Source organism: Tigriopus californicus, chromosome 1 (genome assembly GCF_007210705.1).
Source record: "Tigriopus californicus strain San Diego chromosome 1, Tcal_SD_v2.1, whole genome shotgun sequence".
In the NCBI taxonomy this organism is placed as follows: domain Eukaryota; kingdom Metazoa; phylum Arthropoda; class Copepoda; order Harpacticoida; family Harpacticidae; genus Tigriopus; species Tigriopus californicus.
The window spans coordinates 12,191,023-12,207,402 of NC_081440.1; the positions used below are offsets into that span (position 1 = coordinate 12,191,023).

Below are 16,380 nucleotides of genomic sequence, written 5' to 3' on the forward strand. Positions count from 1 at the left end.
ATGCCATTTGAGTGGATGCAGACAAATTGGCGGGCCGACTTGGTTTTTTTTCCTAGGCGAGGAAATTTCCCAGCATCCCTCTTGTCTTTCTATAACCGTACAAAGAGTGAGTGCCCTCTTTAAACCAGCCGAGTTGCTGCTGCGCCCCCTGCCTTTTGGTGAAAGTATTGCGAGGTATAAAAGACATGGCCAAGACACTAGAAGTTCTAGTATCTCAAAGACATACACACATCCCTTGAAACAACCATGAAGTACTTCACCAAACTGACAGTTCTGATTGTCTTCTGCGGCATTGGAGTTGCCCTAACCGAACCCATCAATCTGGGGACAGCCATTGTTGTAGGGTTGGGCCTGAAAAAGGCCGCTCTTATTGGCGATGCTTTGTCAAACCGAAGACGGAAAAATAACTTTGGAAATCGAAGGAGGTTCAATGGATACAAATCAAAACGAAGACGTAACGTACGATCGGTTGAAGAGCCTTCATTTGTGACCCCCGACCTTCCCGAGTCGGCCGAGGAGCAGATCGAGAAGCTCTTGTTGAAGGCCAGCATTGAGGACGTGTTTGATTGCGACAAGAAGTTTGTGTGCGAGGTCAGTACAAAGCCTTTGGAAGCCATGGATTTCACTGAGCGAGCCATCTACGACCTTTTCGGCCATCGGGGAACCAATCTGGATGTCAAGGACACAAGTGTGGAATTCCAATTGGCACATGCTGTGGGTCATTTGGCAGGATATGAGCAATGTGAGATGATCTATGCCCGATGTAACCTGCCCTACGCTGACATCTTGTCTTCAATGGAACGGAGATTTGAACGACAAGGATCCACGGAGGAGGAATCGGTCAACGGCCTTTGAGCTTTGTGCACGATGTGGAACTGGAGACCAAAAGTTACTTTATATGAATTAATTACTTTATAGCCGACGCCAATACCAATCTGTATTAATATGTCATTTTAGGCCACAGCTCAGGCATAATCATTTCATCGAATTGATCGTGCTAAAAGAACAAATCAAACTACCGCCCGTTCGCTTGACCATCAAACATTGATCCAAAACGTTTGGATAAAAATAAACAAGCTTTAAAATTGAACAGCACTATTTATCATTTACCCATTAATATGTCCTACAGTGAAACAACTCAAAACTTTGTCCTTTAACATTACAAGTAACACATGAAGCTTAATGTAGAGAGTGCACTCAGAGGAGTTGTCCTGTTCAATGATTTCCCTTGCTCAGTTTTTAAGATCATTGATTAGCCACTCAAATCTTATCTTCACAAAGATCATATCATTATAGCTGAAGATCGTTACGACTGCAGGTGAAATATTGATAATTTTGGTAAGAATACCAAGCGTTATCAATTACCTGAATAAATTCTTACTGAAACCTTTTAGATACGTACGAGTCGTATTACATGTTCAGAACGACTAAATTTACTTGTATTTTCGTAGTCAATAATGTACACGGCCCACATTTGTGGTGCTTGAAAATTGGCAAAATTTGAAAAAAAAACTGAACATTTTCGACGCATAATCGTATGGTATGTTTAATGGTTCCATGTATGTCATCTCCAGTATTACCAAGTATTAACAATTATTGTATTAGGTATTACAACTATGCAGTAAAATTATCCAATATTTAAGAGCATCCACACATACCCATCTAATTATTGGCTTGAAAGATTTTAACTTTTAGTTTCAAATACTTTACAACTATGCAAATACCATTTGTCATACATCTGAAGTATAAGAGCGGTGTGGTCTTGCAAGGTAGCAACAATAGCAAAAACGATGTCTTCATGGGAATGAACTCGTGTTGCCAAGCCAAGAATTACCAAAATGATCTAGAATGCCTCTCTACCTGTTTTCTCGAGAAAACGAAAATTCTCCCGCTTTCTTGAAGTGAACGAGGGGCCATGCCATTGGTTTCGAAGGGGAACAATCGTCGGTTTGTCTGGTGTGATTGATAGCGCCCTCAAGACGTTTACTTCACATTAAATTATTTTTCCGACTGACTATTGCAAACACAATTGGCAACGCAAGAAGCCTTGTATTTCAATGAGCTTTTTTGAATGGAGATGTCTTGCTTACAACATGATTCCAGCTTTTAAAAATGGCAAAAAAATGAGCACATTAATATGGAGAGTATGCCTGAACAGTATAATTTCACGGTGGTTTTGGGAGTACAAACAGCGTTGCTTGGTAGGCAAGAGCTCGAGTTTGGTTGAGGTCGTTATTATTCGAGTAAAAATTGCTTGAAACCTGACAACGTTACTCATGATCACTTCTAATGAAACTAGCTCGGTTTCAGGTCTCGTGTTGACGAATGGGGAAACATCTTCAACGATATGGTGCGGATTCTTTCTTTGCCGAAACTAGAGATCGACCGAAAATTCGGATTTCAATTGTACCACTGATTCACGTTTACCGAAAGTTAGCCTCTCCAATCGCAATATTTTTCGTCATCACAGTTCAGAAGAGTTTTTGTGAACAGCATCACATTTTTTTTATATTTTTGAAATTCGAAAATGGTTTGATGAGGACGATCCCTACATGCATAAGTCCGGGTTTGAAATCTCAAACTTGTTGCTCTATATAAAGCTCATCCATTCCGAAAATCAATACAGTTGAAACAATCTTCAGGATCAGTGAGCATTCACCATTTAATGTACTCTGGTGATCCTGAATCCAAACTGAAAGCTTGATCCAAACCAAACTTCTCATCTTTCCACAATGAAGCCTTATCTGGCCTTGGTTTTGTTGGCCTGTGTGGCTGCTGTTTTAGCCGAGCCCGGTTATCACGGCGGAGGAGGGGGAGGACGAGGAGGACGTGGGGTTCGACCTCTGAAGGCCATAAAGGTCGCCAAGTTGGCCTTTCTGAAAGGGCTTCTTGTTGGCGGTGGAGGGCGTAGAGGACGTTTCAACCGAGGTCGTCGCAATAAACACCAAGGAAACCGTAGACGAGGCTACAAGCAAACTTATCACAAGGGCCACGGAGGATCTTCGGGAGGTGGATTTGGCGGTGGGCATGGAGGCTTTGGAGGTGGCAGTGGACATGGTGGCTTTGGAGGTGGCAGTGGACATGGTGGTTTTGGCGGTGGCAGTGGACATGGTGGTTTTGGCGGTGGCAGTGGACATGGTGGATTTGGCGGTGGCAGTGGACACGGTGGATTTGGAGGCGGTGGAGGATACGGAAATTCTAGACACTCCTCCGGTGGATTTGGAGGATCTTCTGGAGGCTATCACAAGCGTTCCGTAGCACCCAGTGCAGAGTGACGTGGACACCATGGTTGGTGAAGTTCAAACCCATTCCACTCTTCAACTGAAAATCAAAACTCGTGTGAATGGTTCAATTACTTTCGAGCCATGAATGCTTTCATGTTTTGGCGTTCTTTGTTTCATTCTGACATTAATACTGCGTATTGCATTGGCTACATTGGAACAGGACCGACTGAACACTTCTCAAATAAAGTGCTTTGAATTGGAGATGCTTATAAATAAAATTAAAAGGTTTGTTCGTTTGCTCGAATGAAATCAATAGGAACTTCTTCCCTAACATTATTTCATGTGCTCTTTTCGCGTTTACTTTTTTTTTAATAATACGAACCATTCTCAAACTCGAGGATCGGATATTGCTTAAGTTGGACCGATATACCGATATACATACAGGGCGACCACTAATAAGCGGGACAACTTTAACTTTATTTATCTTCGAAAATAAGAATCTTACAGCATTGTAGGAACTTCAGAATTTGATAAGTAAACCCAGATGTTTAAAGAAAGCGTTTCGATACATTCTCAATAACCTCCCCTGTCTCTCGCAACAGCATCAAGTCTTCCATTAACTGAATGGCAAGAGGGAAGGATGATGTCAGGATCGAGGTCGGCCCAATCAGCCTCTAACGCTGGTTGGAGCGGACCAACATTGAAGGACGATTGGACCCCGACATTCCTCTCAATAATGCGCTCAATGGAAAAGGCCATGACGTTGAGGTATGGAGAGGAAGGGTTCTAAAATTGTTTCCTGTTAGTGGTGATCTTTTGACCTTCACACCCTCAGGTGTGAGTATGAGGCCATTGGATGTCACATCAGCCCCCACTATGACAGAGGCTAGTTTTTTGTGACCAAATATCGTCCTCTGAGCCCAATTTTTTAAAGCCGAGGAGTGAATCTTAGATCGAGAAAAGATCGAACTCATTTAGTATAGTACGACCTTTTCGCGATCTAAAATTCCCTACCTCGTTTTAAAAAGCTGGGCTCTGGTTCCCAGAATGTTCTCCAGGTTTTGCTCAAAACTTGGTCATTGGGAGCATTGGAAACCACTTATACCTTAAAGAATCTTCTCATCCAATTAGATCACATGAAGATGCTTCCAAGATTTCATCCAATTGCAAAGCATCTTTGCTGTTTGCTCATTATGAGGTTGTTCAGACTCTTCGCAAGTTTTCCAGGTGCTGTTCCCCGGTTAATGAAGTTCGATTACTACTTCTTTTGGATCCATGTTCTGGGACTGATTCCCATCACACAGAATTACACTTCTAGCAAAGGTGTTAAACCGATGTTCAATCAATCCGAAACCAGTAATATTTACTGGTGCAGGCTTCAAACAGATAAATTAGGTATAAAACAGTGTACTGTTCCGCTTAACCCTGGTCGCTCCGTATATCAGTGAGGTCAATCATTAAATTTAAAATATATTGATTAGCAAGTGAAGACAGGAAGGTAGCTCGCGAAGAAACTGAGAAAAGGAATACTGGGCCGAATAATTCGTCATAGACTGTCACATATTTGGAGAAGGGGAAGATAGTAGAAGGAGAAGGGACATATCAGTCTTCCACCAAAGGTTAATACTTATCCTGGTGTATGTGCAAGGGCCCATTGTAGTTGTGACATAATCTAGGCAGCAAATCGACTTTGCTATCATGCGAACCCTTTTAAAAGTAAAAAAGTATTTCTTTTTTTTTAGAACATCCTCACATAGAAGAAGCAACTCCTAAAGAGTGCGATGAGAGCTAGCCAGGCAGACTAGTTTTCAGAGCGAATTAATGTCCGCTGACCGGCTACTAGGGTATAATTTCTGGTTGTAGAGGCGCTGCTTTCCATCGGCCAGAGTTGCACTGTCCACTGGTTACCCATTCAGCTGCAGTAAAAAAACACAACAAACTTGATTTTTACTCTCCTCTATGTTACTTCTTCTACGATCCTCATATCGGCCATGGAGTATCAACTTATTTGGTAGTAGGGGGTAGGTTGAAATGCAGGCTGATTCGGCATCTTGTAATCAAGCTTCAACAGCAATGTGAATCCGTCTGCAGAACAACAAAAAAACGGTAAACGTTATTCTCCACCGATTAGTTAGCAGTGCTACTTTTTTTAAACTTAAAGAAAGAACTGGCCGAAACACCCCCTCATTGAAATAAACGTTATCGACTTCAAAACATGAAATTTTTGTGTAATATTAGTTCAAACTAGCGAAATCATGGTCTATGAATGTGGATGTCGCAAGAAAATAGTTGTTAGAAACATTGAGGTTAAGATACTTCCCGTTTGTGACGGCAGCCCTAACTTTCAATTCTCACTGAATCTTCATATACCTCCGGCCAATAGAAAAGGAGCTTTAGTAGCCCTACTACCAAAGGTGGGAATTCAATATCAAAAATTTTGAAGCGCACTGTACAGGTTATTCATTTGACCTTGGTTTACTGAGCTGGTTTCTTGGAAAGCTTCCTTTTTTCGTCATTAGGTTTTGAATCAATGATTCGTGAATTGGTTTGAATTCGTGTCCTCGAAAGTAAAGGATATGTGTGAGTTCCTGATTGTTGGGAATTTCTTCCACCTGTTGAATCCTATCTATTGTCTAGGTTTGCCGTTGCTATGCCTTGTTCAAATACCGATTTCCCCGACTGAGACGAGGTTACGTTGTTAACAACCCATATTATTCAGAGGGTTTTTTTGGATAAACGTTATTCTCCACCGATTAGTTGGCGGTGCTCATTTTTAAATTTGTGACAAACTGTTTGAAGGGTTTGGAGAGAGACCTTAAAGGCTATTAATATCGTGTTAGGTTAGGTTGGGTTAGGTAAGGTTAGGTTTGGTTTGATAAGGTTAGGTTAAGTTTAAAAAAGTAGTACCGCCAACTAATCGGTGGAGAATAACGTTTACCTCTCCCAACAAAAAACATTCGCAGTCCTGAACTTTTCAAATGCCAACAAGCACAACAAAAAACGCAGAAAAATGCTGAAAGAAGACGAGAGAAGGAATCTCCTATTTTTCATTTTTGCCATTATCATTTAAATTTGAGGTGCAATTGTCCAATATTTCTACAATTTGTACTTGGGGACCTTCCCTTGTACCATTTGGATGTGTGTAAGCTGTTCTAATACAGGACGCTAGGTGAGTCAAGTCACTGGCTATATTTAGTTACATGAAGTGTGAGGAAATATGTCAATACATTTTGGTGAATAAATGTAAAGGCTGGCCCAAGACCCCAGTTCATGAAGTAGGTAAACTCACTAGCTTTATGGCTCATCATCTGACAACAAGCCCACTCAAAAAAGTCTTTTATTGTTAATTCAAAACTCTGCTTTAACATTTCCCTGGATCAGCGTTTATTACAACCGTCGAAGAAACTGAATATACGTAGTGTGTAACACACTGTGTATAGCAATACTGACAAACCAGGGATGAAAACGTGCAAATAAGGGCTAAATGAAATCAGAGAGATAAATAGCTAATAAGACCCTGAATTCTAAACCTAAATAAGTATTGTATTGCTCGCCTTCATTGCTTGTAAAATTTACTACCTTCTTCACTTAAAGAAACCTAAAAGCCTCAACCTCTTGTTATTGTTTGTCATAGACATTTCAACCACCCAATTCTCACACCTCATTCATACTGGCAAACGGAGTAATGTTTAAATTCTATGCTGATTTTTTTTAGTTCTATGTCTTTGAAGTTGTACATCTTTTTCTTTTTGGCATCATTGCTTGAAAAATGTGAATCGCGAAAAAGTTTTTAGTTAAAATATATTGTAGCATCCACAAAATTGTGCTTGGATCCATTATTAGTAGAAAAGATGTTTTTGGTTGTGGTATTCGTGTTTATTACGCTAAAAGTGTGTCGGGTTGAATTGAAGAGTTTGTCGTGGGAGACCAAATAAGTTTGAACATTGAGAATATGTCACAACTTGATTTTAATCTTTTAATGGTATAATCCAGGGCTTAGAATATTGGTAAAGAGAAACGAGAACCATTAATTACAATAGTTCAGTGTGACAACTGTGCAGATTTTCTGCCCGCCAAAGAATGCAATTTTTCCAAACCAATTTGTTTTAGGAAATGTAGGTGGACGGTTTTTTATCACGTGCTATGTATTTTCAATATATACTCTGACACGAAATCCAAAGCAAACAAAACCTAAAAAATGGTCAATGGTGGAAAATGGCAAAAATCGTTTGGAATCCAAGTTTAAAGCAAGTTTGACCCCAATGTAAGTAGTAAAAAGTCTAACCTAAAGTTTTTGAAGGATAATTAATGACCTTTATAATTACTCATGCCCTTTTACAAAATGCCAAATAAATCCATAATCTAATGATTTGTCACCATGAAAATGTTACTAAGATTTTTGCTTGTTACGGCAAAAACGCCGCCCTAAAACTGAAATTAAGCCTCTCTAAATGTAAAAAGATAGTTTCTGTATTTTAATTGTTCTTAGCCTTTTTAAGATTTTTGAATTGGTTTCAATTATAAACCAATATTTTTTGCTACTTTGTGCTTCGCTGTTTGTGGTAGGTCGTTACGTCTGTCCTTTTTCTGGGAACAATTTACAACCGCGCGAATTTATCTAATCGCAAACTTGTTGGTCAATTTACTTTTTCATAATTTGGGTCAGGTCTTTGATTTTTGGCTTTGGGTTACAAAGTCAACTGAAAAGATCCCGCAAGCATTCAAGTTTGAGAGATCTACTATTTGAATAGTAAATAATCCAAAGAACGCAAATTATGTCAAAAAGTATTTGAAAGCAAGCTAAATATTTAAGAAAAGTGGACAATATTTTGTTTTTATAGCTATCAAGACTTGTTATATTTGCAAGTGTTTTTGAGGAAGCTTGCAAACAATAATTAAAAAACAACTTTAAAGCCCGCCAACCAGTTTTCATAACGATTGATTTTTCAAATAAGCCAACATAGTGTTACAACTTTACCTAATCTACGATGTTTTAACAACGTAAGAATCGTATAAACTACTATACAACGACCCAACTTTCCAGCCATGCAACGAAGAAGACAAGACTTCAAGTGATTCATTAGTTAAATGCCCAGGGATGATAATTAGGCATTGGACTGAAGCGAGTTCATGTATTAGAATGCTTTATTTTCACTACTCTTGCCAACACGAAAGACAGACCTTAGCATGAAAAATGAGTGAGGTTCGCGAGGCGTCACATAACCTCCGGGCCAGATCCGGATTTATGCGGGTCGAAATCGCTGAGGTGGGGCAACGACGCGATCAGCACGGGTCACTACAGGAGGAGGTTTGGAAGCATCGAAATTCGTTGGCTTCAAGCGGTCAATAGATACCTTATCAGCTCTTCCATTAATGTCCACTAAGAACTAAGTCTCGACGAGAAAGGACACGATAGGGGCCTTTGTAAGGCGGCACCAAAGGCGGGCGAACCCTGTCTACCCTTACCCAAACGAAAGGGCACGAAGACAAACCGCCGGGGACGAGAGTTGCGGAGCCCCCATGGAATTTGGATTGAGGTGGGACCAAATTGGCCAACCGGTCGCGAAGGCTCCGAAAATGTTTGTCGGGCGTAGACAGGGCGGCAGGATGAACGCACAAGGTCACAGGTACCCTCAACAATATCCCGTAAACCAATTGGGTAGGTGACAAGTTGGTGTCGTCTTTGGGAGCGCATCGGATTCCAAAAAGGATCCCACAGGATTCCAAAAGGATCACTCATTTCTCACGCTCAGGTCTGTCTTTCATGTTGGCAAGAATAGTGAAAATAAAGCATTCGAATACTTGAACTCACTTCAATGCTGACCCCGACGTGCGTCTTCAACTCGTGCTGTTGATCTTTTGCCATGGCAACTTCAATCAAAGCATCTTCCGATTCCTCCAGCTTTACAATGATCTCGGCTGCCACGGTCAAACTGCCGTCGTTTTGGCCTGAGGCCCCTTTAGCGTGGTTTGCTCAAGCGGAATCTCAATTCGTGCCAAAAGGCATCGTTGCTGAGGAGACCAAATATCATCACGTGGTGTCAGCCTTGGACCAGTCAATGGCTAAACGCATGGTGGATCTTCTCGCTGCGCCCCTTTCGAAAGAACCCCGCTACGAGATCCTGTAAGACAGGTTACTGTCTACGTTTACCTTGTCATCTTATCAACGGGCACGTTGCCTTATTCACGTCTCTCCCTTGGGCTACCGCACTCCTTTGGAGCTGATGGACGAGATGTTAGGCCTGTTAGGTGATCATGAGGCTTGCTTCCTCTTCAAGACGTTATTTATGGATTCACTGCCAGAGGGCACACGAACCCATTTGATTCCTCAACTAGACGACTCGTCTCCTAGAAATCAGGCATTGGCTGCGGACAAACTCTTGGTGGCTCGTCAAACTTTCGTTCATGCGGTATCCAACCATGGAGCGACTCCGGGAGACCACCAGGACCGTGATTGCCGCTTCCACAAACGTTGGGGAAAGAAGTCTTTCCGATGCGAAGGTCAATGTTCTTTTAGTAAGACCTTCTGTGATCCCGTTCTCCCAACTACAAGATATCTAGTCATCACCGTCCAGGGAAACGAGGAGTACGGCCCCCAAAAAGTAACCTTGGTGGCCGTCTATTATTCATTACAAAGAAAAAGAATAACATATCTTACCTAGTCGATTCCGGGGCTCAAGTTAGCATATTGCCCGTCCCCGATACAATGTAAGCTGCCTCTACTGGAACACCCTCCTTTTCCGCCGCTAATGGTTCTCTCATTCGTTGCTATGGCAGAGTAACGCGGGAATTATGTTTCGGTGATCACGTCGGGGTCACCATTGAAGCGAGTTCAAGTATTAGAATGGTTTCGTTTCACTATTCTTGCCAATATGAAAGACAGACCTGAGCATGAGAAATGAGTGAGGTTGGCGAGGCGCCACAAGACAATGCTATCCCTATAAGTACACTCATTTAACCTCTTTGCCATTCACTTTGGTTATTTTTGGCGAGCTTCCTTACACTTATTGGGAATACAATCCCAAGTACTTCAAGATCGAAATTGAAATCATTCTTATCGAATTCTTATTCAAAATAATGTCTGGTCCACCAACAAATTAGAGTTGGCAGACCTGGCTAACTTTTGGCTTTTATCTGGATGTGACATTTTTCGTAAAAAACTTGACCAAATCTGCTTTCAAACATACTACTGGATCATTGCCTTCGTATTCACTTTTAGTTTTTTGTAACGTTGATATTTGACATCAAAGTTTGAACCAAACATTCTGGGATAAGATCCTTGTCTCATTTGCGCTGCCCCTTGGACACTAGCTCTTTTGAAACAGCTCTAGACAGAAACCATTTTGAACTTTGGAAAGGTTTCTATTTTTGGTTTTCCCACTTCTCACTTCCATTTGGCTTGCGAGCATCTTGAAACGTAAGCTCAGGCAAGAATGGGCTAGAGTCAATAAGCATAGGGGTCTGACTAATATTTCAAAATATTGCAAGAACCGAAAATCAGGATGCAACAAAATGTAGTATAAAAACAGTTGTGACTCCTTCAAGACCAAACAAAAAGGACAGACCAAGGAGCTGTTATCCATCGAAAGCAAATTCAATTGCCTTCAGGGACTGGAAGAGAGTCAGGGAAATTGGACGTGCTGACATTTACTCCCTTGAGACTTAAGCTAACTGAAGGATTTATGACACGAGTAAATCATCGTTAAATACCCGAAATCTAACAGCACCATCGGGTTTGAAAATGTTTCTGTTTTCTGAAGCAAAGCGCCCAACCAAAGGCGGAGAGGAGGAATCAAATGAAGTTAAAAAAGACAGGAAAACGAGAATACTCTTTTGAAAGGGTTTGGTAGGGCAATACTAAAGCATATTTAGAAAGATTCAATGGTCATATGTGTTCAATGTAGTCTCAGTCGCAGACTCCTAGACATGTTCTAGAAGTTCGCGTCTTAGTCCTTGCACGAACGAACAGCACAAGAGGTAAAGGAACTAAATGATTGTGTGAAAAAAAATGAAAATTGTCAACGAAACAACAACCTGTGCCAATCAATGTGGTAGCCAAAGGAACATCCGGGGTGGTCAAAGAACTAGCCAGGAGAGACCTGCTTAAGGAAAAATTCTCGTCAAAGGGGTGAATCCAAAAGCCAACCCTGGACAGACGAAAGTGACACAAGGGTTCTGAAAGTACGTGAAGTCCGAAATATTACTGCGATGACAAGATTGGGAGAGTAGGAAGAGGGCAAGGATTGGTCCATTTCTGGTAACGCTTCCCACCCCAGAAGCAGTTCATAACAAGACGGGTGTCTTGGTGTTGAAGAAGACAATTAGAGAAAGTGGAACAAGATATCGAGTTAAACCTGACCTCACAAAGCAACAGTGAGAATTCTTCGAGAATAAAGGAAAGGAGACCAAAAGAAGAAACGCAGGGTCTTTAAAGGATTCAAATAGTTGCAATGCTGAAAATTGGTATTATTTGTCTAGAAATTGAGTTTAGATATTATGGGAACATTTTTGAGCTAGTACGAATGAAAACAGAACCATTACATAACAAATAAATCAGATAGGATTGAATAGATCATAGCCTGATTTGTATTCAAATTCTAACCATGTGTGGTGCTGATTTCCATAAAATAGGTTTAACAAAGAGAAGAAGCTCAGTTTTTTATCTGAGTTGGAAATTCAAAAATTAATAAGATTGTTGCTTCCCATGTCTTACGAGCTAGACAAATGCCAAGAATGGTTTGGGTATATCTGTCAAATATTGACAAGGTATTTCAAACTTTATGAGAATTCATTTATCGATGGCACGCACCTTACTTTTGATGATGGAAAAGAAATAAATGAGCTGTATCGTTCATGTTTTTTAAGTTTCTACAATGGACAACAGACTGTAGATACAGAATCAAAGGCAGCCAAGGAACAAAATTCCATTGCGCTTCATAGTTTGTCTTCTCTTGTCTGTTTAACATCGTCCATCCACAATGAAATACAATTTGTTCAGGAGAGCAGGACCATTTGATAAAAGCAAAAAACTCAGCCAATCAGGAACTAAGACCTTTTAAAACAAAAAAAATGCTGTTGCCTCTCATTCTATATAAAGCTAATCGAAATCATCACCAATACAATTGAATTCATCCACAGCATCAGTGAACATCCGGATTAATCTTTGTCTTTGCCTGAAAGCACCTCGCTTCCATCACATTCCATCCACATCTAAACCTATTCGATTTTCTGTCCTCTACCAAACTCACGTCAAGCCGGATTCAAGAGAATGAAGGCTTACCTGGCCATAGCTTTGTTGGCCAGCGTGGCTAGCGTTCTCAGTGAGCCCACTTCTTACCAATCAAACGGAGTAGGCGGTGCAGGAGGTGGAATCCAGCCTTTGCATCCTTTGGAAGGGGCTGAGTTTGCTCACGCCAGCGAAACTCCCTCAGAGAGTCCCCATCTCGGTCGCTACAGACGCTACGGAAGTCGCTATGGAGGTCATCGAGGCGGAGGAGGCGGAGGTTACCGGGGCGGATATTCTCGCTACAGTAAAGGAGGACATTCCGGAGGTTATGGAGGTCGACACAGTGCTGGAGGGTTCGGTGGTGGACACAGTGGAGGAGGATTTGGCGGGAGCAAGGGCGGAGGATTTGGAGGTGGTAAAGGCGGCGGTTTTGGCGGTGGTGGTTTTGGCAGTGCTGGGCATTCGTTTTCCAAACATCATCGAAAACGATCCATTGAGGCCGGCCGTGACGAGGATTGGATACAACATCTCCTGGAGGCCAGTATCGAGGATGAGAATGATTGTGACAAAAAATTTGTGTGCGAAGTCAGCACTAAACCCATGGAGGCCATGGACTTCACAGAGCTGTTCATCTACAAGGTGTTTGGCTCCCATGGAACGGATATTGACGTCGAGGACATGAGTGTGGAGTTCCAATTGGCCCATGCTGTGGGTCACGTGGCGGGCTTTGATCATTGTGAGGACATCTATGCCCGTTGCAACTTATCGTACGAAGATATTTTGGTGTCCATGAAGCAGAGATTTGAACGCGAGGAATCGAATGAAAATGACCTTAAAGAACCTTAATACTTCTTTTCTAATCATCCGACGTCTAAACACAAATAGTGTTGTGATTTAAAGAAAAAAGCTGTCTGAGAATAATGGGCCCATGGATCACTCAACACATTCTAAATCAATGAATTTGTCTTTTTCGGAAGGGAATCAAAAACAATCCCAAAATTGCCCTTTATTGGAGACGCCTCGATGATGAATACCGTATTTCCTGACATTTGTATGTACGTGGGAAATATTGCCGTGCAATTGAATTAAACAAAGGATTAATTGGAGTCTTGCGTATTTGATCGATTTTGATTACATTTTCTCATTCAGTCGGGAAATAGAGCCTTAATCATGGAACCCGAGTCGTCAATCGCCATTCAACACCCTAGAGGTCGTTGGGTCAAAACCCACCATTCAAAGAGAACTTATTCACGGATAATATTCTTGTGGCGTTTAAGACAGTCTGCAACCCTCCCCCCTCCAAAAAAAGTACAAGCATCCGATTAAATTTGCTTCAACTCTATGTCCTTTAAAATATCAATTGTCTCTTAGTCTTGGGTTTTTTAACAAAATACCATTAATATTAGATTAAACGGGTACAATTTCCCCTGCTTCTTTTAAAACCACATTAGCAGGGGAAGAACCGTCTAGTCTGGTCGATCGAGGCCAAAAAACAAATTCGGATGACTCCATTTAATGCTTAAAAATGGAACGAGAAAATCAGTCAAACGTTTTTGAACAAAACAATAAGCCCCCTTCTTGTGTTATGAACATATGGCGTCAATGTACCACCCAGTCAATTTTTCTTTGGACGGATTATCGCTTTTGATGTACGGTATATCCGATCCTAAAAATCTGGATCCAACGCTATTTCTATTGAGTTGGGCCTAGGCCCGATCGCCTTTGTTCGTAATTTCTCCTTGGGTTTGAAAAGAAAGACTTTAGCGTTGGTGAGTGAATAACAAAGTGTCAAATCATTATGATGCATGATTCTGATAATGACATGGCAAGGTGGTTGGTAAGATAAGGTTAAAAAATGGAGCTATTGTTGGGATATAGGATCGAATCGACAACCAAGTGTATTTTGTACTATGTCTCAAAAGTCATGGACGCCAGACAGAAAATCGATTTACTTAAGGGAGATTCATGGTTATATATGTATAGAAGTTTCTTAACCTGTTGATATTGCTATCATTGGCTATTCATTAGGAAACTTAATGTCTTCAGAATGCCAGGCCATAACATATCATGATCAATGCAAAAGGTTGAGGTTTGCTTTGTATCTTGATCTATTTCTTAGGCTTATGACGTAACATGATAGATGCGGGCAAAAGGAAGGGGATGACTCTTCTGGAACAAAGTATATCAGAAACGACGACTCCGGTACACACTGGAAATTACAAGATTGGAATGAGTCCTCCGGGAAAGTGCTTGATCATGTGATTTTCCTTACATCGGGGGATTTCCAAAAAGCCGGGCCGAGTTCCGTCAAGGCCTTAATTCGCCTGGTAACGATTACTTCTACGTACACTTACGTGCGTACTGGTACCTACAGTACACTACATGCATGTACACTGTATGTACGGTGGGGCCTACTGGCGATCACTCGTAATGATTTCAGCTCTGCTCGGACCGTAAGGTTCAATGGAGGATGGATGGGGAAGCATCTTCGTGTCTTTGTGCCGTTTCCTTCACCGCTAAAGATCTTCCAGAAAAGAAATCCCAAGCTCCTAGCCATATAAAATGCTTGGCGAGAAACATTGTTGATACAGTTGAACACAACAACCAGATCCGTGAACATCTATCACAAAATATTTTAGCACCCAACGAAACTTGAGGTAAATAACATTACACTTATGTTGAAGTCTTCATGAAAGTTAGAAACTCGGAGCATCATCGAATCCTAACATATTTCGTTCATTGCAGACAAAATGAAGACCTTCTTGGCCTTAACTTTGATGGCTTGCGTGGTTGGTGTTTTGGCCGAGCCCGTATATCAAGTCGGTAACAATAGAGGAGGAGGCGGTATCCGACCTTTGAAGGCTCTGAAGGTCGCCAAGTTGGCCTTGATCAAAGGCCTGGTGGTAGGCAGTGCTCTAAATAACCGAAGACGAAACTCGTATAACAGCGGGCACAACGGTGGATTCAACAACGGCTTTGGCAACAACAAGAACCACAATAAGCATGGGCATTCTTCCGGTGGTTTTGGAAGCTCCGGTGGTTACAATAGCCATCGTCCCAGTTACAACAGCGGTCACAGCAATGGAGGATACTCCTCCGGAGGTTTCGGTGGAAACAATGGATTCGGCGGCGGCAACGGTGGTTTCGGAGGCAGTGGTGGCTTCGGCAGCTCTGGCCATTCATTCTCCTCCGGTGGATTTGGAGGATCTTCTCATGGATACCAAAAGCGTTCGGTGGACACTGACCCCACGGAAGAGATGAGCCAATTACTCTTGGAAGCCTCTCTTGCTGACGTGGACGATTGTACCAAAGAGTTCGTTTGCCTGCTCCATGCCAAACCCATCGCGTCCTTGGATGCCATGGAACTAAGCATTTACAGCTTGTTCGACGACTCGGTTGGCATCGACGTGGAGAGGACCGATGTGGAATTCCAATTGGCCGCCTTCATTGGCAAGGGCGTTGGAGTTAGCCAATGTCAGACCGTCTATGCTCGGTGCTCCAGCAGCTACGAAGAGACCAAAGCTCCCATGGAGATCGAGTTTAAGAAATTGACTGGCTCTCAGTTGCTTTAATTTTCAATGCATTAAAATGTTGCGCCTCATTTTTACGGGGGCATCATCAGTATTAATCCTAATGAATAAATGCTCAAGGATGTCACTTCAAATTTTGGGAAAGTTGTTGGTGCTGACAACCTAGAGCTAGAGAGTCTGTCGAAATAAAGCCACTTCCCAATGAGCTCATAGGACGGTCATAATCAAATGACTGGGGGAATGTTTTTTTTTTGGCATTTTTTCAAAAGCATTGACTCTCTGTGCAATGTAGCAATTGAATTTAGTAGTCGCACCATGCACGATATTGGAAAAAGTTCCTTTGAAAACAATGACTATTCATTCTCGGAGAAATCCATAATGAATAAATTGACTTTTATGA

The 16,380-nt window shown here is 41.7% G+C and overlaps 3 protein-coding genes across 3 annotated transcripts; all 3 read left to right on the plus strand.

Moving 5' to 3' along the window:
- The first annotated feature begins 2,576 nt into the window (after nucleotides 1–2,576).
- Nucleotides 2,577–3,485, plus strand: LOC131877380 (keratin-associated protein 19-2-like). Its single transcript, XM_059223024.1, has one exon. It carries the CDS (start codon nucleotides 2,733–2,735, stop codon nucleotides 3,273–3,275), a length of 543 nt encoding a protein of 180 aa, XP_059079007.1. The 5' UTR covers nucleotides 2,577–2,732; the 3' UTR covers nucleotides 3,276–3,485.
- An 8,835-nt stretch (nucleotides 3,486–12,320) lies between these two features.
- LOC131883691 (keratin, type I cytoskeletal 9-like) lies at nucleotides 12,321–13,556 on the plus strand. The gene has a single exon (XM_059231214.1). It carries the CDS (start codon nucleotides 12,493–12,495, stop codon nucleotides 13,294–13,296), a length of 804 nt encoding a protein of 267 aa, XP_059087197.1. The 5' UTR covers nucleotides 12,321–12,492; the 3' UTR covers nucleotides 13,297–13,556.
- A 1,322-nt stretch (nucleotides 13,557–14,878) lies between these two features.
- On the plus strand, nucleotides 14,879–16,114 carry LOC131883682 (peroxisomal membrane protein PEX13-like). The gene is made up of 2 exons (XM_059231202.1): nucleotides 14,879–15,107; nucleotides 15,196–16,114. Exon 2 carries the CDS (start codon nucleotides 15,201–15,203, stop codon nucleotides 16,020–16,022), a length of 822 nt encoding a protein of 273 aa, XP_059087185.1. The 5' UTR covers nucleotides 14,879–15,107; nucleotides 15,196–15,200; the 3' UTR covers nucleotides 16,023–16,114.
- The last annotated feature ends 266 nt before the right edge of the window (nucleotides 16,115–16,380 follow it).

Excerpts from the sequence above, each read along its gene's own strand:
- LOC131877380 (XM_059223024.1), top strand. The coding sequence starts at position 2,733 with ATGAAGCCTTATCTGGCCTTGGTTTTGTTGGCCTGTGTGGCTGCTGTT.
- LOC131883691 (XM_059231214.1), top strand. The coding sequence starts at position 12,493 with ATGAAGGCTTACCTGGCCATAGCTTTGTTGGCCAGCGTGGCTAGCGTT.
- LOC131883682 (XM_059231202.1), top strand. The coding sequence starts at position 15,201 with ATGAAGACCTTCTTGGCCTTAACTTTGATGGCTTGCGTGGTTGGTGTT.